An 18,002-nucleotide genomic window follows, 5' to 3' on the forward strand; every position below is an offset into this window, starting at 1 on the left:
TTTTAAGACACTGCAATACAATTCCTGATTTTATTGTGAAACATTGATAGATTTAAGACAAATTAAGAACTTCTGTATTACTGTAACGAAAAGAGCACCAGTTCTGAGGGAGCACACAGAGAACTGCAATATTTAGTGACATGGTCATTGTACACTTAACGGTATTTTATACCTAGATAACCTAGTAGTTGACTCTGTTGACAGATGCCATTCCCTTCCAATCAAACAGGATAGGCTTACAGTAGTTATATCCTACTGTGCTACATGTTCAGCAGTGCTAATTACATGCTTCTAATTCTGTTGAAAAATAAAATTGAATGTAACAAATCCCTGATGCAAGATACTTAGAGCACCTGCAGGAAAACATCCATGTAAACAGCAATACATGATACAGTACACTTTAAATAACAGATAAGACAAGTCCTATACCTTTTTGACAATATACTGAACAGCTTAATGCTGAAGCTAATAAACACAGTCAGAATCATAACACACACTTTCTTGATTTAAGACGCTCAGAATTAAGCCACATAATTTGGGAAGAAACTGTAAACATCATGCCTGCCTCACAACAGGTTGACAGTGTGTGATCTCAGTGAGAGCTGTTACAGCAGGATTAGAATCTACGCTAACTAGTCACACTCAATGCATGACAACTGTCACTGGCTGTGAGGATAGGAGTAAACGCACCAGTACAGGAATCTCTGACCAGCGTGGATTGTGGAGATACTGTTTGTATCTACTTTTTCAAGTATGTGAAGCACCTACTGTCATAAGATCATCAAAACTTCAATGTTTTGATCAGCTTATTGCTTTTACTTCATCTCTTCCTCACATGATACAAGAGGGAAAGAAGATGATGGTTAGGCACAAGCATGGACTATCACTTCTTTCTCAGTCAATAATATTGGCCAAAAACGTGTATCGTTTAAGCGAGTTCTTCAGAAGAGAGCTGTAGTTTCTACAGCTCACTTATTCATGGAACAGCTGCCCTTACATTTAACTTAGTATTTTTTATGTTAGAGGAATAAGGAGAACGCCCTCTGAGGTCTTACAGATTGAAGAGCACCGTACATTTGAAACTGCTAACTTGCAAGCCTCTTTCACCCTGTGCTAACTGTATCCAATTTACACCACGTAGCTGTATGTGATTTTTACAGGGAATATGGTCTTCCAGTTCCCTGCAATGCAATCTGTTCAAAGGGGTTGTCTCCTGCTAAAGGTCAGGTGAAGAGAATAATCACAGAGGAATGACCGAGAGTTTAAATGCCACAGAATTCAGGAACCACTGTTGTTTGTTTTAGGTTTTTTTGGTTTGACTTTTTTAAAGGAATTTCAGGTCCTTACATTGGAATGTAAGGGGGAAAGAGATGGAGTGGTAGGGACACTTTACCCTAAGACAGCTCAGGTAGAACATTTAGGCCCTGTCCTGCGCAACACTAATTTTCCTCCCCAGTGTTGTGACTTGAGATGATGTCTCCACTCCCTTAATCCTGAATACAGTCCAATCACTAAATAGACAGAGCTCTCTTCCCACCCAGAAAATACTCAGTACTCACAGCTGCAGAACACAACTTTCTGCACTTTTTAAGAAGGTAAAAGGCAGACTTTAAAAAAGCACAATTTGCTTAACTGTGCATGATTAAAAACACCACTTCATGTAAGATAAGGGTACGCTTCCCATCTCCCCTTCCAGATATAAAAGGATTATGAGATATCCAAATATTCAGGCATCAGTAAAAAGTATGCTGCTGCTGTTAACCACTACATTACAATTTATGGAATAAAATTAACGCCCCAAAGAAATCTTCACAAATGAGAAAGCAATTTGTCAAAAACCGCAAGAAATGGTATACATTAAATATAAAACTCATATACAAAAAAGGGCTAACTTTTTTAGAAAAAGTTTGGACAGTTCCTTAAAATTATCTAGTTCATTGATTTGAGCCTACCACACACTTACTTTGGACTATAATAAAATACCTAGGGGAGATAAAATACTATTAAAACGCTTCAGTTGGAGAACCGAGGTACCACTCTTGAGCACTGCATTAAAACTGCAGCATGTATGCATAGCCGAGAAGAAACAGCTCTCATGCGCTGCCTCCCTCTTCTTCCCGTATCATACCAGCACTGAACTCCGGAATCTGGTCTGCAAAGGACTGTGTCATCCATTGTCCATTAGGAACTTCGCCGAAGGATGACCCCTCACAGTACTGTGGATTGCCTGCTGCTAAAACAAATAAAAAATATAAAATACAGTTTTAAAAAAGGCAGTTAATACCACTAAGTATTTGTTCGTAAGTAATGGTTTACAGACTGAACACCCCAAGCACCGCACTTTACCAATTCCATTTGAAGAGAAATCGCACTGTTCACCTTCGTATGGTGGACGGTCACAGTAAGCTCCGCCATACGCTGCTTCATAACCTGGATCGTATTTTTCTTCTTTGACAGCCATCTTCTTAGCATCCTCTGCCAAAAGAGAAGACCTCAAATATTAATATTCAAAATAAAAATGATCGAAGAGCATTTCTATCAGAGAACTACATATTCCACAAGACAATCCCTGGTCCCCTTAGATAATTAAGACTGTATTAAGAAGAGAATGGAATCTGTAATCCTACACCACACGATTTAGAGAAGATGGCACGTTTCCCCCCATCCCCTTAAATTCCTTCTTTCTTTTTACTTGGGGAAACTGCTAGTTGTGTTGTACATTATGCTACATTTTTAATAAAGAATTAAAAAAATAATGACTATACCTTGTGCAAGTTGCAAGTCAAACGTGTACTGCACTTCCTGTACCTCTGTGTTTGGTGCGATGCCTTTCAGTTGATCCCGTAAATCCTTCAGCTTTATGTAATAGTGAACTTTATCTTGTGCACGAGGAAACTGAGCACATCTTGCACTGGATGATGGCATAACATAGCACAGCTTGAGACAAAGAGCAGGAAAATTAGCATTACTTGTCCCTGAGCTATGAGTTAATATTTAGTGCGTTGAGAAGAACTTTAACTGTTAAGCTCACTGTTTTAACCTTTTTACAAACTTCCACTCATGTCACGGGTGGTTGCGGAAAAGGATAAAAGGAGCCTTTCATTTTTCTTGCCCAGCTAGATGTCTTGTGCTGAAGAAAGGGGCCAATTACCAGCTGCTGGAGAGAGGACACTTTTAACCAGTTGTTCATGTGCTGGAGTAGTACCAGCATGTGTTACAAGAAGTCCAATTTCTAAGTGTACGCTGGAGAGTGGAGCACCGCCCAGAGCTCCCTGAGCAAGCGGAGCTCTGAGCCAGGAAGTCCACAGAGCAAGGGAGGCACCACAGGTTAACAGGCCTGGCTCCTTAGCCAAGGGCTCCTGCATCACCCTTGCCAGGGTCTGAAACTCCAGGGTTAGCGTGGCTGAAGCTGACTTAAGCATCTCTATCTCTGCCAACAGCTCTAACCAAAGACAAAGTCAGTTCAGGAAAAAAGAACTGCATCCAATACCTTTGTTACCATGCAGTATTTATGAATGAGTACTAGTAAAGAGGATTACTACTCTTTCTTGCAAATTACATGTACTGCAGCAGTCTTTAAGAGCTACTTAAGAAGCAAGCCCTTTATCACCAATGGTTCTTCAGGCTCTGATGGCAACACTTCACCTTTAGAGGACAGTTTAAATTGAGCTTAAACTTGCAGCACTAGTAATTTGGGACAGAAATAAAAAGCACCCCAACTTTTGAACTGACAAGGCAATGAAAATTTTGCAATAAGCTACCATGGCAGGTAGTGTAACTGCCTTTGCCTGAACCTGTTTATAAGAACACATTAAAGAAACCTATTTCTGATGACACATAGCTGGTCTCTCGAGATGTTTTCCAGCACTAGGTGTCTATGACTAATATACTTCATCAAACTATTTGCTTTATCTTAAGTGTCCAATTTAATTTCAAGCTGCCAATCAGCTTAAGAAGACTGAGTCTGATGGAAGGACTTGGGCATGCCTAGATCCAGTAACGCTGTAACCATAGTGCGTATGAGCACAGTGATGGGCTTGTTACTTTTCCTGCACTGTGACACTACCAGCACCATGGTCATGGTTGGTATCAAAATTCAGTCATACAAACATAAGGGAATTCGACACAGAGAACCAGATGAAAGTAGATGACACATGATAAAAGCATGTATGTTTTATTTATATTTTAGATAGTCTTCAGAGAATGCACTAACCTACTGACCATAATACATCTATAATGCAGCTCCTTCAGACTTGCAAACTTTTCTTGGGAAACTGTATCTGAAAATTGCACTATTCCCCTTTATTTAAGTAAAAGCCTTTCACGTCCCTTGCACTTTGGGCAAATGCTGATGTTACTGTAAGTGTGTGCAAGTCCTAAGAATTCCTTAGTTTTGAAATAACCAGAATGAACTGCCCTGTTTTCATTTCTCAGTCTCAATACTTACAGTTTCTGTATCTGGCACCTTGTGTGGCTGCAGTCCAAATTCCAGGTTCTTAACTTTTATTCCGAAAACTTCTTTACTAAAAATTTCATAAATACCTAAAATGAAAAGAAGATAGGATTAAGTGAACAACAACAACCAAAAAAAGCTGACAGAATGAATTAGTTTAAAGGTCAAGGTTCTCACATTTTCCATTGAAAGCCGCTATACGAGGTTTATACTTTTGTAACTTCTGCATCAGAATTCGCCCTCCTTCACGAAACTCTTTGCTAAAAGAGAAAGTACTCAAAATTATAATCACAACTATTAATTCATTAACAAGCATTACATTCTCCCTTGTTATCCTACCTGGAGAGGTCTTTGCTTCCAGGTGTTGTCCTTTCAACCATGTTTGTAAATCCAATCCCATATTTATGTGGCAAGGTGTGGTCATCCATATGGTTCAGCTGTTCATTACTTAGACCAGACATGAACAGACACTTCCCTGTGAAGGAGGAAGATAAGCGTTTCCCTTTTTCTAAGGAAAAGAAAACAAAGCCAAAAAAACCCCTCGACTATCAGAGTACTGGAATGCTAAAGAAGAATCTATGTTAACAGAGCACCACTTAATTTGGGAAAACTATTGCGCTATCCGGAAAAGTTTAAACCAGGCAAAATTACTTAATCTGCTGCAAGAGGTTAGAAAATCCCTAGTGAACAACAGGAATTCCTCGCCATGATCCTGTGTATGGAAACCAGTCTTTTATTCCAAAAGTTCAGCACAGAGCTTTAGATTTGCAGTTCACTTAAGCAGGAGTGAATGTGCTAAGTATGGATTTTGTGGGAAAGAATGTGGCAAGTACATGTCAGCTTTCCTTTACAACCCTGCCATCACTTCTTGCACTGGGCCTTTCCAACAGAACCTGCTGACACCTTACACTCATATTTAGCATAAATCAGTATAGTTTTGGTGATACGCACTGCCAATCTCTTAAACACAAATTAACCACAGCTAGCTCCTAATGATTCAGGAAGGTTACAGACACATGGATTTGTCAGAGCATGCATACCTGGTCTGCTTCTTGGAAAAGAGGGCTATTAGTTGGGCTAGGCAGCTGAACACTAGAGAAATACCCAAGCCTGATTTACAAGTCTGCTGGACACCCAGAAGCATTTTGGCATGAGTATCACAGGGCTGCAAATGAGCCCACATGGAATGGAGCTCCCTACCACCACAGCTGGGATGGCTCCCAGTGCACAAAACAGAGAATTTCTGAGTTCAGGTATGATCTTTCTTTATGAGAACATACTGCAGAAAATGTTACTTAAAATGGAAAAATACCTATGAAAAAATATGTCTAGAGAATCAGGTACGCTAGATGCATATGCCTGCTGGGAAAGGACAATCGTTTTTGCTTTCTCATCAGTTAGAAAGCTTGTTTAGAAGAGATAAATAAATGTGAACAGAATAGGGCTTACTGAAATGCATTTTTGGGAAAATGCATGTATTTTTTATTTTATGTCAGAAGTTAATGCCTATTGACTTACCCTCGATAACTCAAGTACTAGAGGTTTAATCTTATTCTTTATGTTGCACACTAATACGCCAATAAGTTATTTGGCAATACTGCATTCACATGACAATTCTAAACCTGCACTGAAAATTACTTTTTATGTACAGTATTTAACAGAAGTAGTTATGGGATTTAAGTCACTCTTGGACGGTTAAAAGCAAAATCCCTCTGCATCCAAAAAAAGAAAAGCAAAAACCAAACCCCAAACCACTTTAATTAGAATGCCACAAGTTCTAACAAAGTTCTGCAAATTCTGTAAGAAGAAAGGAAAACTAAACGTACAAAAATGGTTTCCAGGTCCAGGGTAATGATGTCCTTTGTAAGCTGCCATCAAGCCAGGGTTTATGCCAATCTACAAAGATACCAGTTCATTTTAACGATAAGAACATGGCTTGCTAGTCAGGAATTTAATCAAGTTACAATAAGGATGTTTATTCAATTCTCTTTAAGTTACTGTCAATAAACAAAACTGTTAATGGTACCTTCCATCATTATTTTTTTAAAAATGAAAATTTTACAGCAGCATCTCATTTGGATGCACAATGTCAGAAGATCAGCTCACTGTGTGTTCCAAGCCACTGATGTAGTGCTTCCAGTAAATAAAGTGTCAAGAAACGGTCTTTCATGACTATGTGCTGCTATATGTAAGCCTTAGACTTCTCAGAAATTAGAGCTATGTTACTGTCATTTTTAACAGAAAATGCAAAGCAGCTCAACACACAGGAAAGAGTTTATATACTTTATCTTGCAAGATCTTGCCATATAAGCAATACAGATAAGTAAGCAGAAAGAATGTAAATCATAACCAGCGAGTACAGACTATTCACTTTTGTACCTAATCTTGTAACTGCGAGTTACTTACAATTACAATGTCCAGATCAAAAGTCAAAATATCAGGTAAAGTCTTGGTCAGAAGTTCGGCTTCAGATACACCATTAAAGCGGTCCACTTTTCTTTTGACTTTAAAAGAATCTGTGATCTTTTCTTGTTTGCCTTTTGACTTGGCTGTTTTTTCCTTTTTAGCAGGAGGCTTTTTGGGTTGCTTTGGCTCAGCTGCTTTGGCTTTTCTTTTCCTTCCTCCTTTTTTAACTTCTGAAACACACAGCAAATATCCTTTTTTTACACTTCTAATATTGAAGTGTGGATCTTTCAAAAACACTGAGCTACATGTATGGATACAAAAAGAAATCAGACAGATAAATTCACCTTCAAATTTCATTAATTTAAACAATTAATAAATAAAATTTTAAAAAAAATTTCAGGCTCAACAGAGCTAGCTTGGGTGTTTCTGTACCACAGACACACACAGACTACTCACAGACAACTACGTTGACTTAGGATACAAAGAACAACCTCATGACTAAGTTAGGCTGTTTACATGCTACATGCAAGATTCCTTTGGAAACAGTTTAATTTATTTTGGAGAATATGCCAGAACATCAAAGCTCAGGTTCCAAGGAATGCAACAGTAAGTTTAAGTCTACTATTCATACTTCAGCGTCTAAATATGAAGGTTGATTGTTACAGATTATGTAACATACTGAAGAAACCAAAGAGCATGTCAAAAGCAAATGGTCTCAAGCATTACCTAGTGTAAGGTGTAAACTTGTCAGGGACACAAACACATCGCTGAATGCTACATAAGCTATTCACAATTTACTTTTAACAGAATAGATACTGTCCAGTGTGTCATATAGTAAAGTAATGAGACCTTTAGGATCTCAATTTGAATGAGTGACACCAAACATTAATTTTTATTTATAAAATGCAAACATGAAGTAGTAACCATTCCCCTCCCTCATCTACTGGCCCTTAAAGCTCAGAGATCCAAGCAGCTGGTCATGACACAATCACCCAGAGATTGCTCTCTATCCTTGTTCATTAATAACATCAAGCTGCAGAACACAACTTGAAAAATATGAAAACACATTTGGCAGCAATCAGCAAACAGCCAAAGTATTATTTTAAAATTGAGAGTTCATCTTATTTTCAAAATTCCCAGATGAAGATCTCCCTCAGTAAGGAATAAATATGGTGGATACTAGGGCACTGCCTTAAGTCTGCAAACTGGTTTTGGGCTGTTCTTGTAAGAAAGCTGAGTGCAAACAAAAAGGAGGACAAAAGTCATGTGAAATTCCCACTGCATCACTGGAGCAACTGCCCAGGAAAGCTGTAAGTAACAGTCAGTACCCCAGCTAAAGTCTAGTTACAACGAAGGAGAGAGTAAAAGAGCACAGATTTGTTGAGGCACATAAGCAGTTTTTCCTTCCTACCCCTTGAAGAGTTAGGAGGTTTTTCGTGTGATGGCACAATGCCACAGATACTGTGACTGCTTTGAGTTGGATGTATTTCAAATGAAGCAGGATAACGTTCTCCTAACTCCCATGCTGATCAGGTACCTACCAACCTGACACTGTCATGAAAGATGACAAACGCCAGGGCAGTGTTTCAGAGGATAATCCTAGAAATTTTACTTTTTTCATTACAGCAGGTAGCTGGACTCCAATGTTTGCCTTTCATATATGCTCCTGCACGTATCACAGGTATTCCGTAAATCTTCAAGCCTTGCCTTTGAAGGCCTTACTCAACTTCCAGGTCTTGCAAAAATATTTGGGAACAGCTTCATAACAGAAGATTATGGTTGTGCAAAAACAGCTGAATGTGCAGTCAAACAGCACGCTCATGGTGATATCATGCAATCCAATAAGAAAGCTGCAAAAGAAGCCTAACTGCACAGCACTTAAAATGCATCCTAACTGTAGCAAACAATACTGCAAATGAATTGAGCAGTCACAACTATTTTAAACTGGAGGTTTTCTTCCTGTGATTTCATCTGGCCATGCATTACAACTAAAAAAAGAAAGGGAAAAAAAAAAAGGAAGCTTATCAGAGAATGCACTTAAACAAACAATGCCACTGCATGAACTGGCTGATAGGTTACCTCAATACAGAGAGCTCCAACCTCTATCTAAATATTAAAAGCAAGACAAAACTCAGTGTGTGAATATTTGCTATAGAATCAGAATAAGTGTGGCAGAGATTACTGCTTATGTGGTAACGAGCAGAGTAACAGAACAAGGAATCTTTCCTTGGCATGGTTACTACAAAGCCTGTGTACAAAATCTTAGTGGGAAAAAAGAAAGGCAATGCACAAATGCATTAAGTACAAAACTTGTGTCACATACAGGACACTTTCCAGCACTGTATTTGTTTAAGTAAGCCTTGCTAACACCAAACAATCCTTAGTATATAAAAAGCAATTAGCTATCTGTGATTACTACAACACACTAAACCACCATTTAAACAAAAATATTTCAAGTAAATAGTATTATACTGTACTTCTCTTGCAGAAGTAAAAAAAATTGGAATTTGAGACTTTGAAAAGAAAGCTTCTCTGAAATAGTATTAAAGCCCATTAAATCTGCTAAAAATAATACATTCATCTATTGAAACAAAAATCTGCTTTTCCTGGAACGTGGTAATTCTGTGAGACTGAACAATGTGAATACTATCACCTGGATTTACTGATCTTTTTAACTGTCTAGTAAAAAATGTTACTTAAAAAGAATACAAGTAATTAATACTTCCGCAGGGAGCATCAAGAAAAGGAAATCTAGTATGTCCAAAGAAACAGTATGTCTGAAGACCAGTAACTTCCACACACCCCCAACTGATTACTAACGTTTTAGCTCACTTAGCACAGCCCAGTCAAACTACCTTTTGGAGGCTCCTGAGCAATGTTCAGCTCCGGAATGCCCTCTAGAGTTGGCTGCTCACTCATGATTTCCACGTTCGGCGCTGCAGTCATCATCTGATGGAAAGGGAACGTGTAAAATGCTTGAGCTTGCTGAAGATACAAGTAGTATCTTAGAAAGGGAGGGAAAAAAAAAAAAAAAAAAGACGTAATTTATCAAAAATTTAGAAATTTAATGATGTACCAAGTAGGCTGTAAACATCAAGCTTTATCAAAGCTGGCATCTACCGCACTTACATTCTCCGACGACTCTATTAACAAGGCAGTAAGTTATTCAAATCCACTAAACAATCTGACTGCTTAGCTGGTATCAGGTGATGTTAAACCCAACACTAACAGCACAGTTCTCTCGTGATTATTATAACGTGGACAAACCACAACGTTTGTAAGTGAAGCGTAAAGCTTTTCCCTTTTTTTCTGTAAAAAATCTCTGTAGCACACATTATCAAGGCAAACTGTCTATCAAACATACCAACACAACACAAGCGAGTTAAAACTCTTTGGACTTCAAGTTTCCTGAGTTTTAGATTTTCTCAATGTGACATCAATTACTTTATCTGATATGATACAGAATGGATGAATCATTCTGGGCTACAAAGCATTATGAATACACACAGCATTAGTTACTATGCAGATTATTAAACAGCTTTAACATTGTGTGGCAGATGTTGCCCAGTTATCACACACTGGATCCCAACACAAATACCACGCTTATGCTACACGTAAGTGCTCCCACACAGATTCAGTCTCTTTCCACCCACAAATACATTTTCCCATATACAGCTCTTTTGCTCCACACATGGATTAGTCATATACAGCTCTCATACCCCAGCACAAACTTCTACGTCATACTGTCATTCCCTTCTACCTACGCAGCCACTTTCTTGTCCACAGATTCTACTGCCATACAAATACACAGAAAAGATTGAATGAATAGTAAATTTTCAGGCAATAATTTTACCATCTCAAAGTTATTCATAAAAACACCAAATAATTTTTACATATATAGAAATCTGGCCAGGACTGGCTATTTGGCCAAGAAGGCCAACATCATCCTGGCTTGTATTTGAACTAGCATGACCAGCAGCACAAGGGAAGTGATCGCCTCCCTGTACTCAGTACTGGTGAGGCTGCATCTTGAATACTGTGTTCAGTTTGGGGCCACTCGCTACAAGGGCGCTGGGGTGCTGAAGCATGCCCAGAGAAGGGCAACAAAGCTGGTGAATTGTCTAGAAGGTTACAAGGAGTGGCTGAGGGAAACGGAGTTTTTTAGCCTAGAGAAAAGGGGGCTGAGGGAAGATCTTATTGCTCTCTACAACTGAAAGGAGGCTGTAGAGAGGTGGGCATCAGTCTCTTCTTCCGAGGAAATTGCCTCAAGTTACATGGGGGGAGTTTTACATTGGATATTAGGAAAAATTTCTTCACTGAAACGGTTGTCAAGCACTGGAACAGGCTGCCCAGGGAAGTGGTTGAGTCACCATCCCTGGAGGTATTTAAGACACATATAGATGTGGCACTTAGGGACATGGTTTAGTGGTGGACTTGGCAGTGCTAGGTTAATGGTTGGCCTCAATGATCTTAAAGGTCTTTTAAAACCTAAATGATTCTGTGATTCTAAATATCTCAAAAGAAGGGACCACTCCATCACATAATGGGTATTTAGGAATCCTACTGCAAATCAGATTTATGCCAGAACAGCCCATAGTCTTGTGATCAGGCAGCTGATTTTAAACCAAATACCTGCCCTGACTCAAGGAGAATAAACTTGAACATAGCTCTGTCAGATTCCTGTGGAAGTTGCCTAACCAAGTTATTGGAGATTTTCAGTGTAAATACCTCACCTCCACCTGCTGGAAGAGTTTTTTATAGGAAATATTTGTACAGTTACTGAACTAACCAAAACTGGTCTTCAGATGTGTATTGGGAAACAACTGAGACACGTAGAATCCAGTTCATAATGTAATAAAAAACTTAATCACACAGAGTGCAAGAACAGAGCGGTGGAGATGCAGAAGCATCTAATCCAAGACCAAATGTCCTCTTGTAATTCATGCCGTGCCTTCTTATTTTATGCGCATATAAAGTCTCTCTCTTGTAAAGGGGAAAAAATTCCCTTAGAGGAAAATTTGCACCGTATCATGCACATAGTCCTCTAACCACATAGTAATGAAAGAGTTCTTATCCCTACTTCTAAGCTTCATATAATTTTTTTTAGGTAATTTTTCTTGCATGTGTTCAGAAACACCATCTTTTGTTATAGAGGTATGTATTACAGGACACTTAAATAAATACTTTCAGTTCTATGAGAAAAAGGTAGTGATTTAACCCCCTCCTCTTCAGTTCATGCTAAAAGTAAAAAAAAAAAAAAAAAAAAAAAAGAGAGAAAAAGATACATCCATTGGAACAAAACCTAGTAATTAATTTTCAAACCCACCCTACACACACCCCCCTACACGCAGCGAGTCCCGCTCACGCTGCAGCCCCCACAAACGCAGACGCCCCCTACCCAGGGCCGCCGGCCCCTGCCACAGCCCGGCGCGCAGCGGCCCCCGCACCGCACCGCACCGCCGGCCGCCCGCCAACCTCCCCCGCGGGCCCGGCACCGCCTGCCCGCTCTTCTCCCGCCCCCACGCAGCCCCGCGCCCCCCCACGCAGAGCCCGGGAGCCCCCCCGGGACACGCAAACGCGGCACCGCGCCCCCCCAGGAGGGCCGCCCCCCAGCCCTGGGCCCACCTCGCCGCGCCCGCGCCCCCCGCCCCAAGCCGGGAGCGCCTCCCCTCCCGCTCCGCGCCCAGGGCGGGTCGGGGCGGGTCGGGGCAGGGCGGGGGGAGGGGGGGGGGGAGCGGCCCGGCCGCCACAGTCCGGCCCCGGCTCCCCGCAGCCGCGGGAGGAGGAGGAGAGGGACAACAGCGATCCCCAACGCGAGGCCTGAGCGCGGCCCGGGGTCCCTGCCGATACCTGCCCAACTCCTCAGCCTCCATGCCCGGGCGCGGGGCCTGCCGGCGCCGACCGGGCTATTGTCACCGCCCGAGCCGGCCGCCCCCCGCCACCCCCTCCCCCCGCGCCTCAGCGCCCCAACCGACCTGCCGGGCAGCCCCGCGTCACGTGAACGGCGCCGGCCAATGGGAGCGCGCAGCCGGGCCCGGCCCGGCGAGGGCGGGGCGCCGGGAGGGGGCGGGGCGTCGCGGGGGCGGCTCCCCGCGGCCTCGCCCGCAGCCCCGGGCCAGACGCAGGCGCAGAAGCGGGGCAGCTCCGCTGCGCCCGGCGGCCCGCGGGCCTCAGGCCGTGCGCCGCGACTCGTTCCTGGTCATCCGCGGCAGGGTGCTCCGCCGCAGGGGACGGGCCCCGCCCTTCCCCCCGCCCCCCGCCCCCCGCCGCCATGCTGCGGCCGCCCGGCAGGCGGAGGGGATGACGCACGTCCGGCGCATGACGTCACGGGGCGGGGCGCCCCGCCCGCAGCCATGCCTGCCGGCGTGCCTTGGCCCACCTACCTGAAGACGCTGGCGGCCAGCTTGCTGGCCATGTTCGCCGGTGCCGAGGTCGTGCACAGGTACTACCGGCCCGACCTGGTAAGTGCTCGGGGGTGCCGGCCGCTGGTTGTGCGGCGGAGCCTGGCAGCGTGTCCGAGGGAGGGAGGGAGGGAGGGAGGGAGGGTCGGTCTGTCTCCTGGGGCGGTTTTGTGTGGAAGGGGCTCAGGCCTGAGGGACGACATGGCCACCCCTGAGGAGGCGGCGGGCAGGTGGCCGGGTCGTCTCTTGGGAGCTCCCTTCAGGTTGGCGACGTGGTACCGCAACCAGAACCCAGCGCAGGCCTCGTCAGGCGGGGCTGCTGCTGCGGGAGTGTGCAGAAGCGGTGAGGAGGGGCTGTACTAGGTTTAAATAGACCTTTTCTCCTCCATGACCAAATGTCTATGTTAGAAATAATGACAGACTGAGAGTCAAGACCATCGAAATCACGGTCGCAGAGAACTAGGCTCCCGCTGAGACCGTCCGCAGGGGATATGAGTGGCTGACCGGGTCTCTTGGAGGCCTTCTAGCTTGTGAGCCTTATCTCATCCTCCTGCTCTTGTATGCTTTTTGGGTTTTTAAAAAACACGGTGCTGTTTTCAAATCGGAAATAAGTTAAAAAAATTACTGTGCTTGAGCTGTCATGTCAAAATTTAAGCAGTGAGGCTTAGGTCGTTGATAAGAACATAAGCGGCAAGTGTAAGAATTTATGTCTTTTAATAGTCTGTACTGTAGTCTTCATTACAGGCAAATAGGCATATTTGTTGAGAGTGATCTAATGATCTACACTTCTGTAAACTGGCATGAATTTTGAGGAGGTACGGTTCTCAAAATGTCATTTGGTATCTTTCCCTTTTTTAAACTTCATCTCCAGTTTTGCTGCCTAATTTCTAAAACAAAGGTAGAAACAGTGCAACTTTTTCTTCTGTCACCAAGAGAAAAAATTACATGTGTAAGCTTCAGCTGTACTAGACATCTTAACAAAATTTACTTTCTTAAATAGCAAAAAGAAGTTTTGTTCCTTGAAAACACTATCCGTTCTTCCTTTTCCCTTTTTTTCAAATCTCATTTTGCTATTTTAAAAGAAAAGTCAAATTACAAGAAGTTAATAGGTTAATTTTTAAGATACTTCATGTGTAACAATTATACTCTGCTCAAAAAAGAGGGTGGTATAGTCACAATTTAGCTATAATGCTGTCTCTTGCAGAGAATGCCAGTTTCCTGTTTTGGGAGCTTACTTTTTCTTCTGCCACAACACTGATGTCTTTCTCTACTTTTCACAGAGTATACCTGAAATACCTCCTAAGCCTGGAGAACTGAAAACAGAACTATTGGGTCTAAAAGCAAGATCAAGCAAAGTTCAGACTTCAGAACAGTGACCACAATTTACTTACATTGTGAAAACTGGAACTGATAAAATACTTTTTCAGCTGTCTCAACTGCAGAAATCTTTATGTGAAATACTGTACTCCCTTAATACTTTTTTTGTTGTTTCCTTTAAGCAGTTACAGACAACATCAAAAATAAATGTATGAATACAATTAAAAGTCCAATTTTTTGCGTGCCAAAATGCTTATGATTTCTTTAATCTTCACTGCTGTATAAGTTCCCTTCAGAATAAAAGATGTAAACTCACATTGTTGAGTCTGATAGAATTTGAAACGCTTCAGCTGATTAACAAGTATAGGAAGTTAGCATACTGACAGGTCACTAGCCTTAGTAAGTTTACCTGTTCATCTGTAGAACTCTGCTTGCCCGTTGGCATTTCCCACCTTTTTAAACTTTAACTCAGTATTACTGGACACAACCCAGAACATGATACAGCTGGCGATGGCATCTATAAATAGGAAAGATTCTTTATTGCAGGACTTCTTGCAATGGACTAGTACTGGCTAACACTGACTTTCTGTGTGTGTTTGTCTGTATTACTGACAGGGAGCCTACTTTGGCCCACTGTAAGGCTGGAAAGGATCTTACAGCTTGGTTGTATTCGTTAAAAGGGGGCAAATATGTACAGATTACACTGAAGTTATGTATGTTTGTACTCCATTCGGGTATCTTCTGTTTACAGCTGATTTGATAGCTATAAATATACAAAACTCTGAAATAAAAGGTTTACCTTTCAGTCCTGAAATAGGATCACCAAGAAACACCCACATGCGGAACTCGAGGAAGTCAACATCCTACAAAGATGGTGCAGCCACCCATTTTTGAATGGTATGTGGTAGAGCTTGTGAAGGTGGGGGGGTACTGTCCCTTGAGAAGGGCACCAAGGCAAGGCAGAAGCTTCATCCTCAACTCTCACTCAGGTTTGACTCAGGTAAGAAAACCTCAATCTGACAGATTACCCATTATGGAAACAGAAAAGCTCCCCAATCCCTACTAGTAAAGTACTTGGAGCTCTTGTAGCACAGGGATCCAGAAATGATCACTGAAAGTGCTACTTGTGCATCTGGTCCAGCTGTGAAGCTCTTACTTATATTTGCGTAAGTTGGGAGCCATTTCTCTAGGAAGAAAGGTTTATAGCTCCTGTGCATGTGCCTCTGCTCTCAGAGCCTGGCTGATCTAGAACAGCAGGTGAGATGAGATCCTTTCACGCGCCCGTGCAACTGTTCAGGCTGCAGCCCCGTACTTAGTACTGCCAGGTGACAGGCTCTGCCTCACAACTTTACCAATGGCAGCAGCCGGTGATAGAAGGGCCTCAAGTCAATCTTGGATGTTGATGTTAAGCCCAAATTAAACCAATCAATGAGAACATCTTACTAGGTCCAGTTCTAATGAACTACTTTTTCCTTCACTGTACATAAACAGAGCGGACATTGACAGCCTCCCATCTCGGCATGAGATAAACTGAGCAACTGGGTGCATCTATTTCCCCCCAGCCTTTTCTATCACAGAGGGACCTGTTACTAGTTGTGACTATTTAGGAGTAGCAAAGCTGACCACACACCAGGTTTTAACAGCAGAAGTGACACCCCCAGAATCAGCATGACCGCAGCACTGAAAGAAATAAGATTCAGCTGACTAGCAGATACATCTTTCAGCATTAACACTATCTTGCTTCACAGAGCTGGCACAATCCTGCCTGCCTCCCTGCCCCCCCCCCCCAAAAAAAAGGCAAGTTTACAACTACATTTTGTGGTTATTAATAGCAAACACTTGTCACTCCAGGGTAGAGAGCAGCTGGACCACAGCTATGCTGCACGTGATAGCCTCAGCTGAGGAAGATGAAGCAGCACAAAGCATGACTCTCAAGCGTACTCTATTATATTTCCAAAATTGAATCAGATGTCATCCTAAAACCAAGGCACTGAGAATTTCAGCTATGTAACAGAGCAAAAGTTGCTTAAATCCCCAAGTAATTAAAGGATTAAGCATACTGTAGCAAGCAATCCTACACTTCAAATACTCCTCCTCTCTTTGGTTTACGAGTGCTTTTGCAGCTAATGTGAGCCATGTTTGTGTTGATGATGTACTCATAAGCGCATCACTAGAAGTGAATCTTTAGGAAGTATTACATCCAAACCTCAGCAGCAGTTGATTGGTACAGAGCACAAAGTCTGCACTACTATAGTAAGAAGAATCTGTACACCTGCTCTATTCAGTAACTTACTAACAGAGGACTGCTATTAAAGCTGGTATTACTAGCTGCTGAGCCACACTCCAGGGTTAGACCACTCGGCATGCTCTAGTAACAGCAGTTTCTTACTGTGGATCTAAAATACTACTACAATCAACAAAAACCAAAACCAACCCCCAAACTCCCTAAAAACCCCCACAACTAAGCTCCCATTCCCTGAAGTCTCAAACAGCATACCTCAATAAAACCAACATATTTGCAGAAACCCTAACACATTAACCACACTGATACACAGCATTTGTATTTATTGCATGAAAACGGTACTTGGGCAACATAAAAGCAGCCTAGAAGTAGTAAATGGAAAGCATGTTCTTCAGGTGAGTGCTTATTGCCCTCACCTAATAGAAAAGTTTATTCTGCTTCAGACTGCAGAACCTCAAATTTCTCAAAAGCTGTGTTCACAAAACAGGAGTGGTTCTTAAATAAAAGTTGCTGTATAGAAGTACTACTCCTATGTACTTCTTCCACAGAGGAAGGCAAAGAAAATCCAGCAAAACCAACTTCAGTGAAACACTTTATACCAGCCCCGTGAAGATGTTTCAAAGTAGAGGCACAAATGAGAAAACATAGTGTAGTCCTTCACCCAAACTCCACACAAAGCTAACAACAACAAATAGGACAAAAAGCAGCACCTCCAGTTCAAGCTGTCTACATTACAATTTGGTGTCAACACATTTAGTTGTTTAGCACCTACTGCGCTTTGCCATACTAGAAACATAGAACAGAAGTGAAAGTTTAGGAACGGCATTAAGAAGCAAGTGTAAAAGGTAAGAGCTTGCACCTTTAAAAAAGGCAAACCTGCAGAAAGCAGGACTGCTGTAGATGTACAAGTCAAAGCCAGTAAGCCACTTCCAACTGTTGCAGACTTATTTACTGAGGGGTTTTTTTTCTGCTGCAAAAACTACCACTGCCTATTCCATACAGTGGAGTCAAGTCACAGTGTAAGCTGGCAGGACTTCAGGTCTGATGCCATTTCTAAATGCCCTATCTCTTCAAGACAGCACTAGATATATAACTTCTTGAATGCTTATTTCAAGTAGTCCAGGTCTCAGATAGCAGTGGATTTTGGCTGAACAGCATGGCAGGTTGGGTGTGGCTGCACCAG

General features: G+C 42.3%; 2 protein-coding genes across 6 annotated transcripts; one reads left to right on the forward strand and one right to left on the reverse strand.

The window, feature by feature from the left end:
• Nucleotides 1-11: 11 nt before the first annotated feature.
• TDG (thymine DNA glycosylase) lies at nt 12-12,824 on the reverse strand. 5 transcript variants are annotated; one of them, XM_037387476.1, is made up of 10 exons: nt 12,710-12,824; nt 9,715-9,863; nt 6,860-7,089; nt 6,280-6,349; nt 4,793-4,928; nt 4,631-4,713; nt 4,448-4,542; nt 2,766-2,937; nt 2,380-2,475; nt 12-2,227 (listed from the first exon to the last, which is right to left on the reverse strand). In XM_037387476.1, exons 1-10 carry the CDS (start codon nt 12,730-12,732, stop codon nt 2,094-2,096), a joined length of 1,188 nt encoding a protein of 395 aa, XP_037243373.1. In that variant the 5' UTR covers nt 12,733-12,824; the 3' UTR covers nt 12-2,093. The 5 variants fall into 5 exon arrangements, with proteins under 5 accessions (XP_037243373.1, XP_037243372.1, XP_037243371.1 ...); XM_037387475.1 differs by having other exon boundaries at nt 12-2,230; XM_037387474.1 differs by having other exon boundaries at nt 12-2,233.
• A 159-nt stretch (nt 12,825-12,983) lies between these two features.
• C5H12orf73 (chromosome 5 C12orf73 homolog) lies at nt 12,984-14,894 on the forward strand. The gene is made up of 2 exons (XM_037387478.1): nt 12,984-13,320; nt 14,541-14,894. The coding sequence occupies exons 1-2, from the start codon at nt 13,213-13,215 to the stop codon at nt 14,634-14,636; spliced, it is 204 nt and encodes a 67-aa protein (XP_037243375.1). The 5' UTR covers nt 12,984-13,212; the 3' UTR covers nt 14,637-14,894.
• The last annotated feature ends 3,108 nt before the right edge of the window (nt 14,895-18,002 follow it).

The sequence above is a fragment of the Falco rusticolus genome, chromosome 5, assembly GCF_015220075.1.
Source record: "Falco rusticolus isolate bFalRus1 chromosome 5, bFalRus1.pri, whole genome shotgun sequence".
Taxonomy (NCBI): Eukaryota; Metazoa; Chordata; class Aves; order Falconiformes; family Falconidae; genus Falco; species Falco rusticolus.

Coding starts and splice junctions, on each gene's coding strand:
- TDG (XM_037387472.1), bottom strand. CDS start 12,732: ATGGAGGCTGAGGAGTTGGGCAG. Junction 9,864..12,709: donor GAGGCTGAGGAGTTGGGCAG/GTATCGGCAGGG, acceptor TCCCTTTCTAAG/ATACTACTTGTATCTTCAGC. Junction 4,929..6,279: donor TGGACCTGGAAACCATTTTT/GTACGTTTAGTT, acceptor CCTCCTTCACAG/GGAAGTGTCTGTTCATGTCT.
- C5H12orf73 (XM_037387478.1), top strand. CDS start 13,213: ATGCCTGCCGGCGTGCCTTGGCCCACCTACCTGAAGACGCTGGCGGCC. Junction 13,321..14,540: donor GGTACTACCGGCCCGACCTG/GTAAGTGCTCGG, acceptor TACTTTTCACAG/AGTATACCTGAAATACCTCC.